Source organism: Ips typographus, linkage group LG9 (genome assembly GCF_016097725.1).
Source record: "Ips typographus isolate SLU linkage group LG9, UJ_Ityp_2.0, whole genome shotgun sequence".
NCBI lineage: Eukaryota > Metazoa > Arthropoda > Insecta > Coleoptera > Curculionidae > Ips > Ips typographus.
The window spans coordinates 8,541,179-8,556,031 of record NC_138430.1 but is presented as its reverse complement, the minus strand read 5'-3'; the positions used below and the strand labels follow the sequence as shown (position 1 = coordinate 8,556,031).

Here is a 14,853-nt window from a genome sequence, read left to right as displayed (position 1 = left end):
CACGTGACACTGTTATTCATCTGCAGTAAAATATCATGTGACGCATGTAATCTTGTAGAACCAGAAGTACTAGAACATAACCCCACTTTTAAGTCTTGTTTGTTTCAAGTAGAGTATTTGAGAAAAAAAAAACAAACATGAAAATTGTTCACTTTTGCAAGCAATTTATGGTAATGTGGACCAACTACTGAATAGCTATAATGAATTTCCATAAAGCATCGGTCGCTGACGTGCTCAGATGCAATCAAAGAGATCAAGCTGTTGTCAGCGACTTGGAAACAGAGCTACACTCATTTTTACAGCTTTTCCTAAGCAACCGCACTTACTTAGGACTCAGGAACGCTGTACCCGTTATAGCCAACGTGTGGTACTACTATATGACGTCTTTAGGCAATTTACAAACTTTGGGTGAAGAATATACTGGCACTATTAGATTGTCTGCTTTCCAAAAACCACCCACCAAATTGGTAAGATGCTACTGCCTTAGTTTGACTGGTAATAGAGTTTAAAGATATCCTGTCATAGCACCAATTGGTCTGGTTAATATTGTACATTGGAGGTGAGCCACTGTTAGATAGAGTTCTCTCTTACTCAGAGGCTCAGGTGTCTCACAGTTTTTCTTTAACACAACAAGCAAAACATATTTTAATAAAGTGCATTCAGACTTTTAAGTCACACAAACCAACATTAAAAAGGATCCATCAGGCACTTTTCTATATAGATGGAAAGTACTACAATATAGCCAATAGAATAACTGGTATGAAATATGTGAGTATTAACATATTAGAGCTGAAGAACTAAGTATAACAAAGTGTGTTTACAGGTTCTGCTAAGGGACTGGTTACAAAATGATACTTTTTCAGGCAGTTTTAATTTGTTAGGAAAAATATCTTTGTTTTATATTTTATTTAATGTAGTGCAAACTGTCCTGTCTGATAATGACTCAATGCAAGAGGTTTTAGTAACTTCCACAAAATCAGAGTCTTCAAAGTATTGCGTTTTGTGTGTTGATAATTTTAAAAGTCCAACTGCCACACCTTGTGGTCATATTTTTTGTTGGGACTGTTTATGTGATTCATTAAAATATCAAAAAGTTTGTCCAATGTGCAGGGAAGAAGTATATCCAAATAGGATAATTTTTTTGCAAAATTACTGTTGATTTTTATTTAATTTTGTGAAGTGGATGAGTTGGTTGCGGTACTGTGGTATTTTATTTTGGTACTGCTAACCTAAAAAAAACATTCAATACCCATCAGGGAGTAAATTTTACACTTTTAATTTGATATTTTTATTAGGAAGGTTTCTTAATAAATAATGAGTAATATTCATACTATAAAAATATGGCTCTTATGATGTATGTGAGATACATGCTTACCTAAATATTCAGAAAGGTTATTCCAATAATCATCTTTACTAAATAATATTTACAATGTGATTTAAGGGCTAATTATATTGAACTAAATATAATATTTCTGACTCTCAATAATTAATACTGAATGCAGAGTCAAAAACTGAATAAACAATTTACACTCATTTTGTAAATACAAACTTGTGTTTACTCTAAATACATTTGTGATACCTAAACCTTACTGTTTTAATTCTACTAACATTATGAGTTGACACATAAATATCAGTTGAGTAAGTCAGGAGAATAATTTAAAGGAAATTACTTAAAAGAAAATTTAAGTACTCACTCGGAACTTTACAAGTTTATAGTACAGATTTTGGCTTAAAAATATAGCCTATACTTTAAATGGACTAGAAGTTTCAGGTTTCTTAGGCTGATAACCATACAAAAATATCGAAAATATCACAAAAGCCGCGCCAAGAACGAATTGAAAACTCAACTGAAAGTCGAACAGATAAATCGAACCGACGCATGAAATGACAATAGCCAAAGACGTGGCAAACCCTTTCAATATGTTATCCGCATATTTTACTACCACAGCCACTATTAAGCCGCCACATGCTTGCAGCACAACCAGATAATGGACAAATTTGTCATAACCGAAAAAGAAACCCTTTTCGGAGATTTGCTGACCGTCGTAAGTGTAACAGGAAATTAGCCCTAAAGGAATAGAACATAAAGCTAATTGCACGTTACGCATCCACACGGTGACATCGCTGCCTTTAAGAATTTTCTCAAAGTAAACGCCAGCAAAACCTGATAGAGCGCATGCCGTCAGCGCCGCCATAAATCCTAGTGAAACAAATTGTCTTAGTGATTTTGAGTCAAACAAGTCAAGAGCAGCAAGTTTTTGTTAAAACATTCAGTATAACAGGTGTCATTATAGCTAATACACTCACCAATAAATCTACTTTGACTTTCAGCATTTTTGGAAGCTGACTGTTCATGTCCCTGTGCCATTTGTACCAAAACCACTCCAATTATCAAAGTTAATAATGATGTCCATTGGGTTTTTAGTAAAGTCCTTTTCAAAATAAACACAGAAAATAAGGCTGTAGTGAGTATTTTCAATTGGTAAGTCACCTAAAAATTGTAACAAAGATGGTCATTTCTGAATTTCTGATTGATTCTACTTACTTGATAAGTAGCTGCATCTAAATGTGAAGCTGACACATAAAGTAAATTATTTTGTACTAAATACACAAAAGATGGGACACACACTTTTAGTGTGTCTATGGGTTGTTTGATAATTTGTTTGTCTATTGAGTCCAGTAGGCCTTTTACACCCCCAGATTCTAGATAGACCAACCCTAGGCAAGTGATAAATTTTACCACTTCTGACATCAGTACAGCTAAAATTAAGTTGTCTAGAATTGCACTGCCTATATTTTATAAAGTAATGATCACCTGTTGAGGATAGAAACATGTCACCATCTCTTGTTCTGCCATATCTCATACTTAGTCCCAAAATGGCATTTTGTAATGTTAGGGTAACTAAGCTGACATATTTTAGAGTATTGGTGGAATCCCCTAAAAGTATTAATTATATTGTAATTCAATATTAATAACTAGACTGTTTTGTTGTAAAATTAGTCGGAAAAGTATGTATAAAATTTCTTTTTAAAGTATGAATAATTGATGCACATACTGGATTGCAATAGTATTCTACCTTGACCTTGCTTTTCAATTCCAGTAAAACAATTTGTATTGAAATTTACCTAACTAGGTATAAGCAACCAAAAATAATCAGTTTGTTATCAATTCAAAATAACACATATTTCAAATAATACCTAATTAAAAAATGCATTACTGTAAACATTTTTGGTGGCCAAATTAAGAGCTTATTTTGGTATTAATAAATATCCAAACATACAATGCCAGTTGTAGGTAAGCAGGTGAATAATTATGATGATGATGTCAATTGCCTTGGCATTCTAAAATTATGTATACTGGGATGTCTTAAAATTGATGGTATTTGAGGATTTGTAAAAATTTAATGGTATGACCTTACCTTTCAATGTTCCATAATATTTGATTGTTCTAACTATAAGTTTCTAATGTTTAAGATCATGATCAATTTTTTTAAACGGATAATTTACGTAACCCTTGTTAACTAAATTGTTGATATAATTTATCTGTAACTTACCCTTCTTGTGCATTGTGATCTTCTCCTTCTTTTCCCCTGTGAGGTCGCTTGGAACGTCTTCAGCGGTAGTTTCAACAGGACTGGAGCTACTTTTGGCGGTGGCTGCACTCTTTAAATAGTTTAAAATCAATTGAAATGAATGGAGTTACACATCAATAAGTATTTTAAAGATACATTGTAGAAAACTGATTTTCAACGACTAACTACCGAATAAATTCAGTTATTTAGGGATTTGAGTTGTCGACGTTGCAAGTTGCAGGGATTTGTTTCTGCCACACATTTAAATTATTTGTAATTTATAATCTCTGTTTATTTTTGTTCTGTTGACGTTTTATTGACAGTACTTGAACTTGGCATAACTGCAGTGACGTATAAGTGACAGATGTTTGTTGTTTATATTTGTGTTTTATTTAATAAACCTAAGAATTCGTCAGCATGATCTGTAATTAATTGTGATTAGCATTTATAATTGTGCTGTTTTTAAAGGTGTCTGGTTGTGGTTAAAATGTAATTTGTAATACGTAACGTTATAAGATTTGTTAAAAGTCCGAGACCGTAGCAAACTCCTGACTCCTCTCATTCTAACCTCACTTTATTTGTAGTGTGTTTTGAGTGAATATTTCTCTTTACAATAATTAATAACAATTACGCAAAAGGAAATATAAACTCTTCACTTACGAACCGTAAAAAAAAAACAATTTGCAATGATTCGTAACGAGGTTATAAAGCGAATTTTGAAAATTAACATAAATCCAATAAGGCTAAGCTCATCACAAATAAATATTAAAAAACTTGAAAGTGAACAAGAATCTTCAGCAATTGAGGGTAAGTCCCCTAAATTAAAAATCAGAGTGAACCTAGTATCATTAATTTATCTATAGTTACTGAGAATGAAGAGGCAATCCACATGGAGCTTGAATTGGAAAAGAAGAGAAACAAATCGCGTCTTAAAGATGCTGATTATAAAATGTTACATGAAGAAAACCCTTACCCGGAGCCGACTTTTTGGCATCACGGCTCCCTCAAGTATATGAGAAGAACTTATGGAAGGTATGGAGCTGCCTCTGGTGTAGATCCTTCAATTTGCTGGCCTGTAAAGGTAAAGAATTTTTGTAGGGTAATACAAATGTTCTTTTCAAATTGTGTCTTTGTCTGACATTTAATATTACTATCCTTTGTGTCAGGTCTCTGAGAAACATGTAATTTACATTGAAATGGCTCTGCTTATTTAAATTTTAGGAGTTTATTTCTCTCTATGGTATTGGAACAACAATATTTGAACATTAATATTTTAATACAACATAAGCATTCATTGATTTAACACAGCAAATTTGTTTGTAGCAACCTCAAAAGAACCATCTTCACTCAAAGAGCTTTCTTCTGTTGTATCACTCTCATCACCTCCATCATCTGCATCCCCAACTATTTGTTTAGACTCTTCCTCATCACTAGAATAGTCACTAGCTGCTATTTGATTACTGATTTTATTAGCATCTTTTTCATCTTCCAATGCTTGAATCCACTTAACTTCTGCTACATCTGGATGGTGTTCCCAATGCTCTTTTTGTTCAGAGTATTTTATGGGTCTTAAACACAGACAAATTTTTCCATCCAAGGCCATTCTCAGCAAGCTATTTGCCGCCCGGTAACTGTCTAATCGTGCCGCTTTTGCTGTTAAATAACCTCTTTTCTTTGCCCAACCATCACATATATCCATAGGAGACCATGTGTCATCATTATCTGGATGGTCAATCCTGAGCATTTTCACCAAGTTGATTCTTTCAGCTAAGAATCTAATTGTAGAGTAGGGTTCCCTTAACTGGGCTATTGGAAAGCTCCCCATCAAGACTTGTAAGGGTTTTGGCACTTTTGAGGGGAAAACTAGACCAGGACAGTCACATAACCGGACTTGATTGGTCAAGAAAATGGTTTGGAAATGTTTTGTGTGGCCTGGAGTTTTGGAGACACTCACCACTTTCTTTCCCATTATTGCATTCATTAAAGATGATTTTCCCACATTTGGTTGACCAATACAACCTACAGTTAGTACCCCATCTCTGAACTTTTCATATTGGTGGTAGCCAGTTTCATTTTGGTGTTGTAGAGTCTCACCAACTTCAACTTTCTCATTCTCATCCAAGGTTTCATTCATCTCGGCTTTAATTTTATTTTTCCATGAAGTAAGGTCTACTTTATCTCCCACTAAACTTTGACAGACCTCATAGAGTTTTTGGGTGCCCTCAGCAGCCATATGAATGCGACCTTTACGTCGCCTTATCTGTAATCCTCCTTTGTCAGCCCTTTGTCCCATTAAATTGTAACTAGGAATGCTGGTAAACATGCATATTTTGAGTAAAGGGTATTTCTCTTGGAAGTAGTGTTTCCAGGCTACCACTAAAGGTGCTGGGGCTAAATCTATCTTATTTAGAACTAGAATAAAGTCCTTGCTTAATTCCTGGGTCACATAAGTGTATAAAGATGGTGGAAACATAACTGCAGAAAATCTGATATCAACAATGAATAAAATGACATCAGATATTTCCAAGACTCTCCAAAGCTGTCTCCAAGTCTCTAAATTGAGCTCAAAGTAGCTCAGTTCTCTCAAATCATAGTTTTCTTCAATTTTCTTTAGGTATTCATGGAAGTATCTGTTTTCTTGAGCTTCCAGTTCCTCTTTACTTAAATCAAAGTTCCAAGCCGGTCTCTTAGGGAAATCTAATTTATCTTCAAAGAAGTGGTTACAGTCGATATCTAAATCTTTTTCTTGAACTGGTACTAACAAACTGCGCGCCTGTTCTTTTTTAATTCTAATTTCTTCATTGGATTCAGCAAAGAATTGAAGTGCATACCTGTTGGGTCTGGATCCACTTGCTTTGTTTGATTGATAGTTTAGTTTCTGTATGGCCGCAGCTCCTGCATCGTCACTATCACTGTTGGGTCTTTGCAGAAAAGGCAATTTTTTACCGCCTTGAGCGTTTTTTCGTTCCCGCTTTGCCCTCAGTTGGTCTTTCTTTGCTTTCCCGCTAAAGGGCGCTTTTCTTCTACCTTGCGGCATTGCCGGATAGTGTCAGTAGGTTGTAATAATGGGTTTATTCATAAAAATCATAAATCACAATGCTTTTACTGGGTCGTTTGGTTAACGTTGTTTTTTTTGGCATTTGGTTTTCTGAATTTGACTTTTAACTTACATAACCTAAAACTGTAAACAGGCGTGGCTAATAACCAGACACCGTGGTTTTAACAGAGATACTAGAGACAAGTCTTGTTTAAAAAAGTTTGGATTTATTAAAATTGTTAAATAGGTAGCAGCAGGAGTTTATTTTTTATTTGATGACTAGGAAGAACTTGAAGAAGCTAAGGAGTATGAACGCGTAAAATATCCGTATACCATACCGCAAGTAATTGCAGAAGCTAGGGCAAGGAAAGAAGAAAAAGCAAAGGCCCGTATAGAACGACAACAGGACATTGTGAATAAAATACAGAAGTTAGAGCAATGGAAAACGGACTTACAAGCGAAAATTGATAAGAAGGAAGGTGAAGCCTTGGCGGCCAAGGTAATATTAACTGCTTTTGCATTATTAGTTTAGTTGGTACCTTATTTGTTTGTTGGAATCACTTCACTAAAAATACTCTATCAAAGAGGTATTTTACAAAGAACCAGTCAGCTGTTTGTACGTTCTTCACATCACTGATGGCGACCGGCTTGGTTGCGACCATCAAACCAAAGTAAAAGAGAAAGTAGAAGGTCATTGTGTTTACACGAAATGTGAAATTTATTTTAATTAGCATATCTGATGGCAGAAAATATTAGGAAATTGTTTATCTTCTATATTTGTATTGTAGATGCGTAAAGAACGTTTAATTGAGGAAGTGAGACGGCACTTCGGCTACAAAGTAGATCCCAAGGATGATCGTTTCAAAGAAATGTTGGAAAAGAAAGAGAAGGAGGAAAAGAAGGCAATGAAAGAGGCGCGGAAAAAAGCGCGGGAAGAAAAAGTTGTCAAAAAATTACTCTTTAAAGGTGAACAAGGAAAGGAGAAGCAGTCGGCAAAGAAAGCTGACAAGCCAGATGAGGTTGAAAATGAGTAATTTATTACTAGTTGGTAGGAAATAAATCATGAATTTATCCAGGAGTTTTGTATCCCTTACAGCAGCATATTTAATAAGGAAACAAGAAAACAAGAGTTTTTGGTAGGTAATATTTAATTTTCAAATTTAACAATACACTTTTATATGATACATAAGTGGAACAGTAACAACTTGCAGAAGATTAAATTTTTTGTAATACCCTGTCACAATAAAAAAATTAACTTTATTGAAGTTTACTTCAGACTGAAACATTTTTAGTACCTTTATCCAACAAATCTGAGTTGACGAAATACCTACTCAATCATTATTAATATTGCCTGTAATCATTTCATTTGTATTATGTATAGTGGTATAACCTGAATTACATTTTCACAACTTTCACATGCACAACATTGTTTTAAGCATTCAACAAGAAGCATATTTTATGTTTTTATATTACTTAACTGCAGTACACCACATAACTTATACATATGTCTGTTTATTAAATTAACAAGACTATATTAAAAGCTACAGCAAGCATTAGTCTTCTTTGCTGTTTTATAAAATGCCTTTGACTGTATACTCAGCCCTTCAGATTTGGCCACCAAATCATCCAGTTTCTCACCTCTTTCCAATACAGCTTGTATGTTACTGTGCAGTATAATTTTTGTCTCATCCAGATCACCTTGAATTTTTGTTAAAACATCGGCTTCTTTAGGATTTTGGTATTTAGTTAAATACTGGTTCAGTTGTGGGAATGCAACATCTCTTTCTTGTAAATTAGGCCAGTTTACTGAGGGAATTTTCTCAGAGAATTCATCTAATATTTTCGTTAACAAAGTGTGAGATACTCTAGACGGATACTCTTGGTCTGAAATTACCACTCCAGCAAGATTATCTGCACGGACATAAACATGGCAGAAGTAGTCTCCTTCTTTCACTGACTGCCTGGATGCTGATATAGTTCTTTCCACTATAGTTTTAGCACAAAACAACATAAACTCCTGCACTGGGCCTCTCTGGAAGAAGCTGACACTTTGTAGGTCAAATGCTGATTTTAGCCATGTTGCACTGTTGGGACCTTTATACAGAATGCTGATACAGAACAATTTCACCATTTTTGTTTGGTTTTTTTTGGTAATATTCAGTTTTTACTCCACAGTCCACACAAAACTGGCACACTTGTGACTAATTTGGGCAGTAGTTAAGATCCATGCAATGTAAATTATTACATGTTAACTGGGGGGTGGGAATAGTTATTCAATAATCTAAATACTATAAATCTGGTGAAATTTCGATTTGTCTTAATTTCTGACTAAACAGGTTGAAGAGTTTTGTTTTGAACCATTTTTAATTTGACACGTTTTGACTGTTGGCTGAGTTCATGTCAAAATTGTTAATATAATAGAAAATCTACGTCAGACTGTAATTTGACAGATATCACGTGAATGCTTTAATTATACTTAAAGTAATGTCATGTGATCGTTGGAGGAATTACCGAATTAAGAAATGTAGTTTACAAGATGTATTGTGGGTTGCCTAAAGTTTTGGGATTACAGAATTTGATGTATTAGAAGATGTGGCACGTCAAAATAGTCGATAGATGCCGCCACAAAATACGTGTAAAGCTTTTTCATATGGGCTGGTCATGGAAGAGTGGGATGCATGACGAGAACTCGCCTCGCGAACGCTTACTATGCGCGTTTGCTGTTGCGCCGTAGCGTTCGCGTTGTCTAGATTCTTTGTACCATTCCTGGCATACCACAAACAGACAAACTCTTCGTATTAACGGACCAAAATCCGTCCTAATTAGCGTGAAAGTCGCCGCAGAGGGCCTAAGATTCAATTTTGGTGAGTACCTAGTTGTTTAGACACGTATTTCATACAGTGCAGATCGTGGTTTTGTAAAAATATTAGCCGAAACTTCAGCAATGTGTCTATAATTCCTACAATACTTTACATACTTGTCGTGCTTGCCGTTCGGAACTTCTGACGACTGACAACATCGGCGGATTTCGGCGGATACACTTGAATTTTGAATCTTATAGCGCTCGAATTTGTTTACGATTTTACGGTTAAACGGGTGCTTATAAAAAAATTGTGAATGTGTTGTTTGTGTATGTTTATCTTTCGCGGTATTGTTTATTACGTCGATTGTTCCCGCTACTGATGTAGTACGGTGGACATTTTATTTTTCTTACTCTTGTGTTTTCTTTTCATAATAATTATCGGTGTCGGTGGTGACGCGATTAAATCTTGCTCTTTTTACACACACTTTTGTGTCACTTTACAGTGATATACCTAATAACATTATTCACAGTTTGTAGTATTGTTTGTTGAAAGTACAGCAACAACAAAGTTTTTGTGCGGTAAACTTTCTTAGATTGTTATTCTATAGTGTTTTTGGTATATTGACGGTGGTGATGTAGAAGTTTGGATTCAAAGTGGATTATTCATCAGCTCAATCAAACCTATTCAGGAGTCTACCACCCAACGCCTCCATGTATTTAGGTATATTCATCACACTATATTTAGTTTTAGTTTGTACTATTTCACTAATTTTTTTTTCAAACTGACAGAAATACATGCGTTTTTTGTTTACACATAAATAGTATACTCTGTGATTCAATTTAAGAATAATATTGTTGTCTTCTTTTATTGCCTAACATTAAAGAAGTACGACACTGCTCTAGTGGTTCAATAAGTCTTTAAATAAATGAAAGATGACAGATTTTCCATAGGCTACTCTGCAAAACTAATTGCTTTGCATCCTGCTCTATCAAATGTCATTGAACGAATCAAACGCCATTATACTGTCACTTTGAAGTTTAATAATAAAATTAAATCTGAATTTAAAAAATTCTTAAATAAACTCGTACAAAACGTACCGTAATTGTAAAAAGCGTGTTTTTTGTGATGTTTCCAATCTGCCGCAAGTTTTCAATGAAATTCAGGTAAGCTTAAACTGTAAAGTGCATCTCCGGCCTTTATTTGTGTCCCGGGTGTATCTATCTTAAATTGATGTGGTTTATTTCTTCTAACACTTAATATCCCACCTTCAAAAGGTGTCAATACTTAAAACACTCTTAACAGGCCAGTAGTGATAGATTTACGGATTCGTTTCGTATTCCTCCTAACCTAAGTTTGGTTATTTCTCATTTTGCCAAAGGGGCGATAGCCTGGCAGTTGTCACGTGACTGTGCTAGTCGTACACAATAGAATATCACGTGTCAAATTTAAGTCTGCTTGATCTAGTGGGGAATTATGTTTTCCCTTAAAAATGGCAAAAATAACACAAAATAGATAATTATTGAGGCTTCTTGATTCAGTAGCGTTAAACCATAAACACAGAATAGGTGTGAAATGTCCTTTTTAGTTTTTTTCAGGTATTTTTACCTAAAAACTGTAGGTAATTTACGTTGTAAATTTCACTTTATAACCGCAATGACACATACATAATATGGTAATTGATAGATAAGCTTGGTTATAAGGTTCTATATCTCTGATTTTAGTGTTTGGTACATTGAAACTCGTGACTCATTTAAATATACAGAGTGAGCTACATTTATCTTTTAAAATCAGAGGAGAACGGAAGTTTTTATGTCTATATTTTAATAAGAAGAGAAATTGTTTAGAAGTTCCTAACTCCCTATTCACTTTACACAAACCAAGGAAAATCAAAAACTCCGCCGTTCTTGTGGCGATTAAATTTTTATGGGAAACTTTATATTTCAGTCGATCTGTATCTCCGTTCCTGGCGAGTTATGCAGAACGGCGGTTATAGTTTATAGGCGAAGATGGCATAGTTTCGAGCTAATTAGGAGACCTAATTGCCTTTTAGGCCTTCGGGGGACGGAAATTAAAGAGCTTTAACGTTTTTCGTGTCAGTTTTTGATCCATAATCTTGTCTCAAGTGGTTCTATGAGCTTCACGTGTTAGAGATGTAATATTCGCAAACAATCGGTCATAAACATGTATTACCTAACTTATCAGATGTCTATTCTAGATGCAAGTTTGTCACCTTTTGCAATCGTTATGGATTAGTTATTCTGGCTATGTTAGTAGCCAAAAAAATGGCGAATTCGTACAAGATCCGAAACATAAAACAGGCCGTAGAACACGTAAAATAAAACCGCGGGTTGTTGATAGTTTCGGGCTATTTCTGAGGTCATTTATCAGCGCGTTGAACACGCCCGAACGGAAACTTTCCGTAATCTGTTGTATACATATCCAGGAGAATTGTTTCCCTCGGATATAAACGCACAATTAGTCTCGTGAAATTAAGTGCCGAAATTTTTATTATTTTAATGTGCTCCGTCTATCTACCCAGACTTGTTGACGTCTAATCGATCGAATTTGCCTCAGTGTCTTTCAATTTGTTTATTAAACAGAGCGATTCTCCAGGATGTACATTTTTCACAAATTTGTTATGTTCGTTGATTTTTTTGGATAATTCTTTTGCCAGTTTTTATACGTCAATTAAAACCTCATTTCATTAGCTATCCATTGACATATAAAAGTGTTTACAAAGTGTAGCAAACAAGCTAGTTATTGACGATTAAACAAAAAGATGCACCAAAAAAAGTCATGAAGAAATGAGTTAACTTTGACGCCCTCTAGTGGCCAAACCGTCCAACCTATTAACCCCAGTTGGGGTATTTTAGAAAGCTCAATTCATTGGCTATCCATTGACGTATAAAAGTACATACAAAGTGCTACAAATACACGTGTTATTTACGGTTTAGTGACAGGATGCACCACAAACATTTTTTGACTGGTTAAAGGCTAATTTGCGTATAGAAAATTAGGAAAACACGGTCACGTGACTTTCTAGATCTAACACGACGTAAGGCTTGGAAATTTTTTGAAAAACTCTTTTTGCAAATGACAATTTTCGTAAGGATCAAATTTGCCTGAAACACCGCCACTATCCTAATGGGTTTTGCGTTATGTTGGCCAGTTAGTGCCAGCGAAAATCGACCTTAATGATTGTATTTCTACAGTTTTGTTACTACACTAGTTTTGGCACTCATTGTGCTAGGTTTGTGCCAAATATAAGGGCCGTATCTGCCTGATTTAAAAACAAAATCTTTTAAAGATATTAGAGCGGTAACAGTCAAGGAAAACATTAGCTTTGGAGCTCTCTGGCGGCCAAACGAAGCAACCTATCAACACAGGCGGCCATATTTTTTGAGCCATTGACATATAAAAGTCTGTACAAAGTGGTGTGTGTGACAATAAAAACTAAATTTGACAACCTTCATTAATTCGGTTATTTTGACAGTTACAGGGTGGGTCAATGTATCATTTTAAAAAGTGATTTTTTTTTTAAATAAGTTGCTTAATAATACAAACTTTTTTTATTTTGAACAGAGAATCAGACAGAATTATAAGAATATGTTCCGTTTGAAAAACTTTCTGTCCGTTCGTTAGAACTGATTTTGTGACCACACTGTATTATATATTTGACGTTTTGTCTAACATAACAAAACACAAACAACTTTCCTGATATGTATAAACTAAAAATGCTTTGGAGACCAAAAATATAAAATTTCACATAAAATGTGTTTAGAATTTGACGTAGAATACAAAAGAAAAAATATACAGGGTATCCCATTCCGGTTAATTCGTTGTACGCATATTTTCTTATTTTGTGGGGGTCTATGATGGCCGAAATAATAACGAGATGAATTAATTTTGGTTGGATTTAATATATAAATATAATATAATATAAAACTCGTAAAAACTTAACATAAGTGTGGTTATTTTAAATCAAAACAATATCCCCCCCAATGACAGTAATGACTTTTCTCTGTCAGTCCGCAATTGACATGACATTTACAAAGCAGTGTTGCCATACCTCATAAGCAAACTACACTACAATTTTTACTTTTTTTAATTAAAAAAGATTTTTTTAGACTTTCCAGTTGTGATAATTCAGGAAGTTAGTGGGCTAGGTTAGGTTAGGTTAATTATTAGGAATTAGTGTACAAAATTACCCCTCGATGTAACCTGAGCACAAATAGCTCTGAAGATACTTTTTTTGATATTGTTGTTATTCACCAATACATTAAGTTATGAGTTTAACAACTTTTTAATTAGGATTTTGTTACTTCTGAACTGGTTTCTTTTGTGCCTAAATTAAACCCTCTCTCTTTCATAAGATTCTCTTTACTGGAAAGGTCAGATCTACTGTGTTGACCTATGAAATGCTTCTTGTGACACTTCTAGAATTAGCTTGATCGAGGTAACCATCAAAAACCTTTATTGTCTCGACACCATTAATTTACATGGAAAAAAGTTTCGTTGCGGCCTTTCACATCTGATACAAAGCGAGCTAAAAAGGTAAAGAATAGATGCCTTTGAGAGAATTTCAGACACAGAAACTCGCGGAATATGCAGCCAGTTGCATTCTTCATTACAGATTTATATGGACGGGATTGCAACAGAGCTGAAGGAAAAAAGGGGTGGTGCGCTAAATGCGAGTACGCGGTCGCCTGAAAAGGATTGGTCCGAAAAAAGACGTCGAACCCAATGCAAGCCCGAACCAGCCTGAAAAACTGATCGGATATGTTTCGGCACGTTTTTACTACGGCAATTATCATGGAATACCGTGAATGAAGAGCGTAGGTAGTTTTCGGAAGAATAGGTGGCCAAAAAGTTGACCTTCACTTCTTATGTGGACATAGTACATAAAATCACCACCAAAGTTCCCATAAAACGTTTTCTCGATTTATCCAGCTTTAAACTCCACGCTCTGTAAATAGGTTCGGTTTCGTTTTATTTTCTTGGCAATTATTTGTGTTTGTTGCCTTGAGTGAGTGTCTTGATATTTAGGTCTAAATTTAGCTGTGTCTTGTTAAAGCGACGGTGTTCGTATTACAGAACTGCATTTTGTGGATCTGGCTGTTGTAATCTGCCAGTAAATGGCATCACAACGTTGCACGTTTAATGGCCCGGCAAATTTATAAATTTATCCACTGATGATCCGTAACCACACCAGAAAACGTCCAATATTGATAGTTAATAAATGCTATACAGGGTGGTCCAGTTTTAAATGTCAATAATTCACCATTTGACAGCTAATCAAAAAATAAGTTGACTTGCATTATGTCATTTTTCTGAAAAACGTTTCCTAAGGAAGATACAGTCCTCCAAATTTCAATTTAAAAAATCGTTTTATAGTTTAAAACTGAACATCCAAGACTTGTGAAAGTCCAAATTTGTACTG

The 14,853-nt window shown here is 34.8% G+C and overlaps 6 protein-coding genes and 1 long non-coding RNA gene across 10 annotated transcripts in view; 4 read left to right on the top strand and 3 right to left on the bottom strand.

The window, feature by feature from the left end:
• Positions 1-92: 92 nt before the first annotated feature.
• Positions 93-2,201, top strand: LOC145733871 (peroxisome assembly protein 10-B-like). Its single transcript, XM_081986910.1, has 3 exons — positions 93-467; positions 526-768; positions 824-2,201. Exons 1-3 carry the CDS (start codon positions 201-203, stop codon positions 1,157-1,159), a joined length of 846 nt encoding a protein of 281 aa, XP_081843036.1. The 5' UTR covers positions 93-200; the 3' UTR covers positions 1,160-2,201.
• Ugalt (UDP-galactose transporter) lies at positions 1,253-3,880 on the bottom strand. The gene is made up of 5 exons (XM_081986898.1): positions 3,555-3,880; positions 2,816-2,938; positions 2,546-2,760; positions 2,308-2,491; positions 1,253-2,200 (listed from the first exon to the last, which is right to left on the bottom strand). The coding sequence occupies exons 1-5, from the start codon at positions 3,565-3,567 to the stop codon at positions 1,743-1,745; spliced, it is 993 nt and encodes a 330-aa protein (XP_081843024.1). The 5' UTR covers positions 3,568-3,880; the 3' UTR covers positions 1,253-1,742.
• A 78-nt stretch (positions 3,881-3,958) lies between these two features.
• Positions 3,959-7,680, top strand: CRIF (growth arrest and DNA damage-inducible proteins-interacting protein CRIF). The gene is made up of 4 exons (XM_081986912.1): positions 3,959-4,379; positions 4,436-4,653; positions 6,893-7,108; positions 7,398-7,680. The coding sequence occupies exons 1-4, from the start codon at positions 4,259-4,261 to the stop codon at positions 7,641-7,643; spliced, it is 801 nt and encodes a 266-aa protein (XP_081843038.1). The 5' UTR covers positions 3,959-4,258; the 3' UTR covers positions 7,644-7,680.
• Ns4 (Nucleostemin 4) lies at positions 4,779-6,746 on the bottom strand. Its single transcript, XM_081986874.1, has one exon. The coding sequence runs from the start codon at positions 6,607-6,609 to the stop codon at positions 4,864-4,866; it is 1,746 nt and encodes a 581-aa protein (XP_081843000.1). The 5' UTR covers positions 6,610-6,746; the 3' UTR covers positions 4,779-4,863.
• Positions 7,681-7,739: 59 nt separating the features above from the next.
• On the bottom strand, positions 7,740-9,002 carry Ykt6 (YKT6 v-SNARE homolog). Its single transcript, XM_081986923.1, has one exon. It carries the CDS (start codon positions 8,738-8,740, stop codon positions 8,144-8,146), a length of 597 nt encoding a protein of 198 aa, XP_081843049.1. The 5' UTR covers positions 8,741-9,002; the 3' UTR covers positions 7,740-8,143.
• A 312-nt stretch (positions 9,003-9,314) lies between these two features.
• The window catches only part of sd (TEA domain transcription factor 1 homolog scalloped), a 65,591-nt gene continuing 60,052 nt past the window's right edge, over positions 9,315-14,853 (top strand). For 2 of the 4 annotated variants that reach the window (XM_081986888.1, XM_081986886.1), the window contains exon 1: positions 9,315-9,473. Coding sequence is in view for 1 of the 4 variants with exons in the window: in XM_081986887.1 (XP_081843013.1) it covers positions 10,124-10,133 (10 nt within the window). In the remaining 3 variants the exon portion in view is untranslated. Of the gene's footprint in view, positions 9,474-9,573; positions 10,134-14,853 lie in introns of those variants that run through there. The other 2 variants (XM_081986889.1, XM_081986887.1) reach the window with 2 other exon arrangements.
• LOC145733891 (uncharacterized) lies at positions 10,148-11,499 on the top strand. The gene is made up of 2 exons (XR_014179294.1): positions 10,148-10,576; positions 11,358-11,499. It is a non-coding gene; the product is annotated as an uncharacterized LOC145733891 (long non-coding RNA).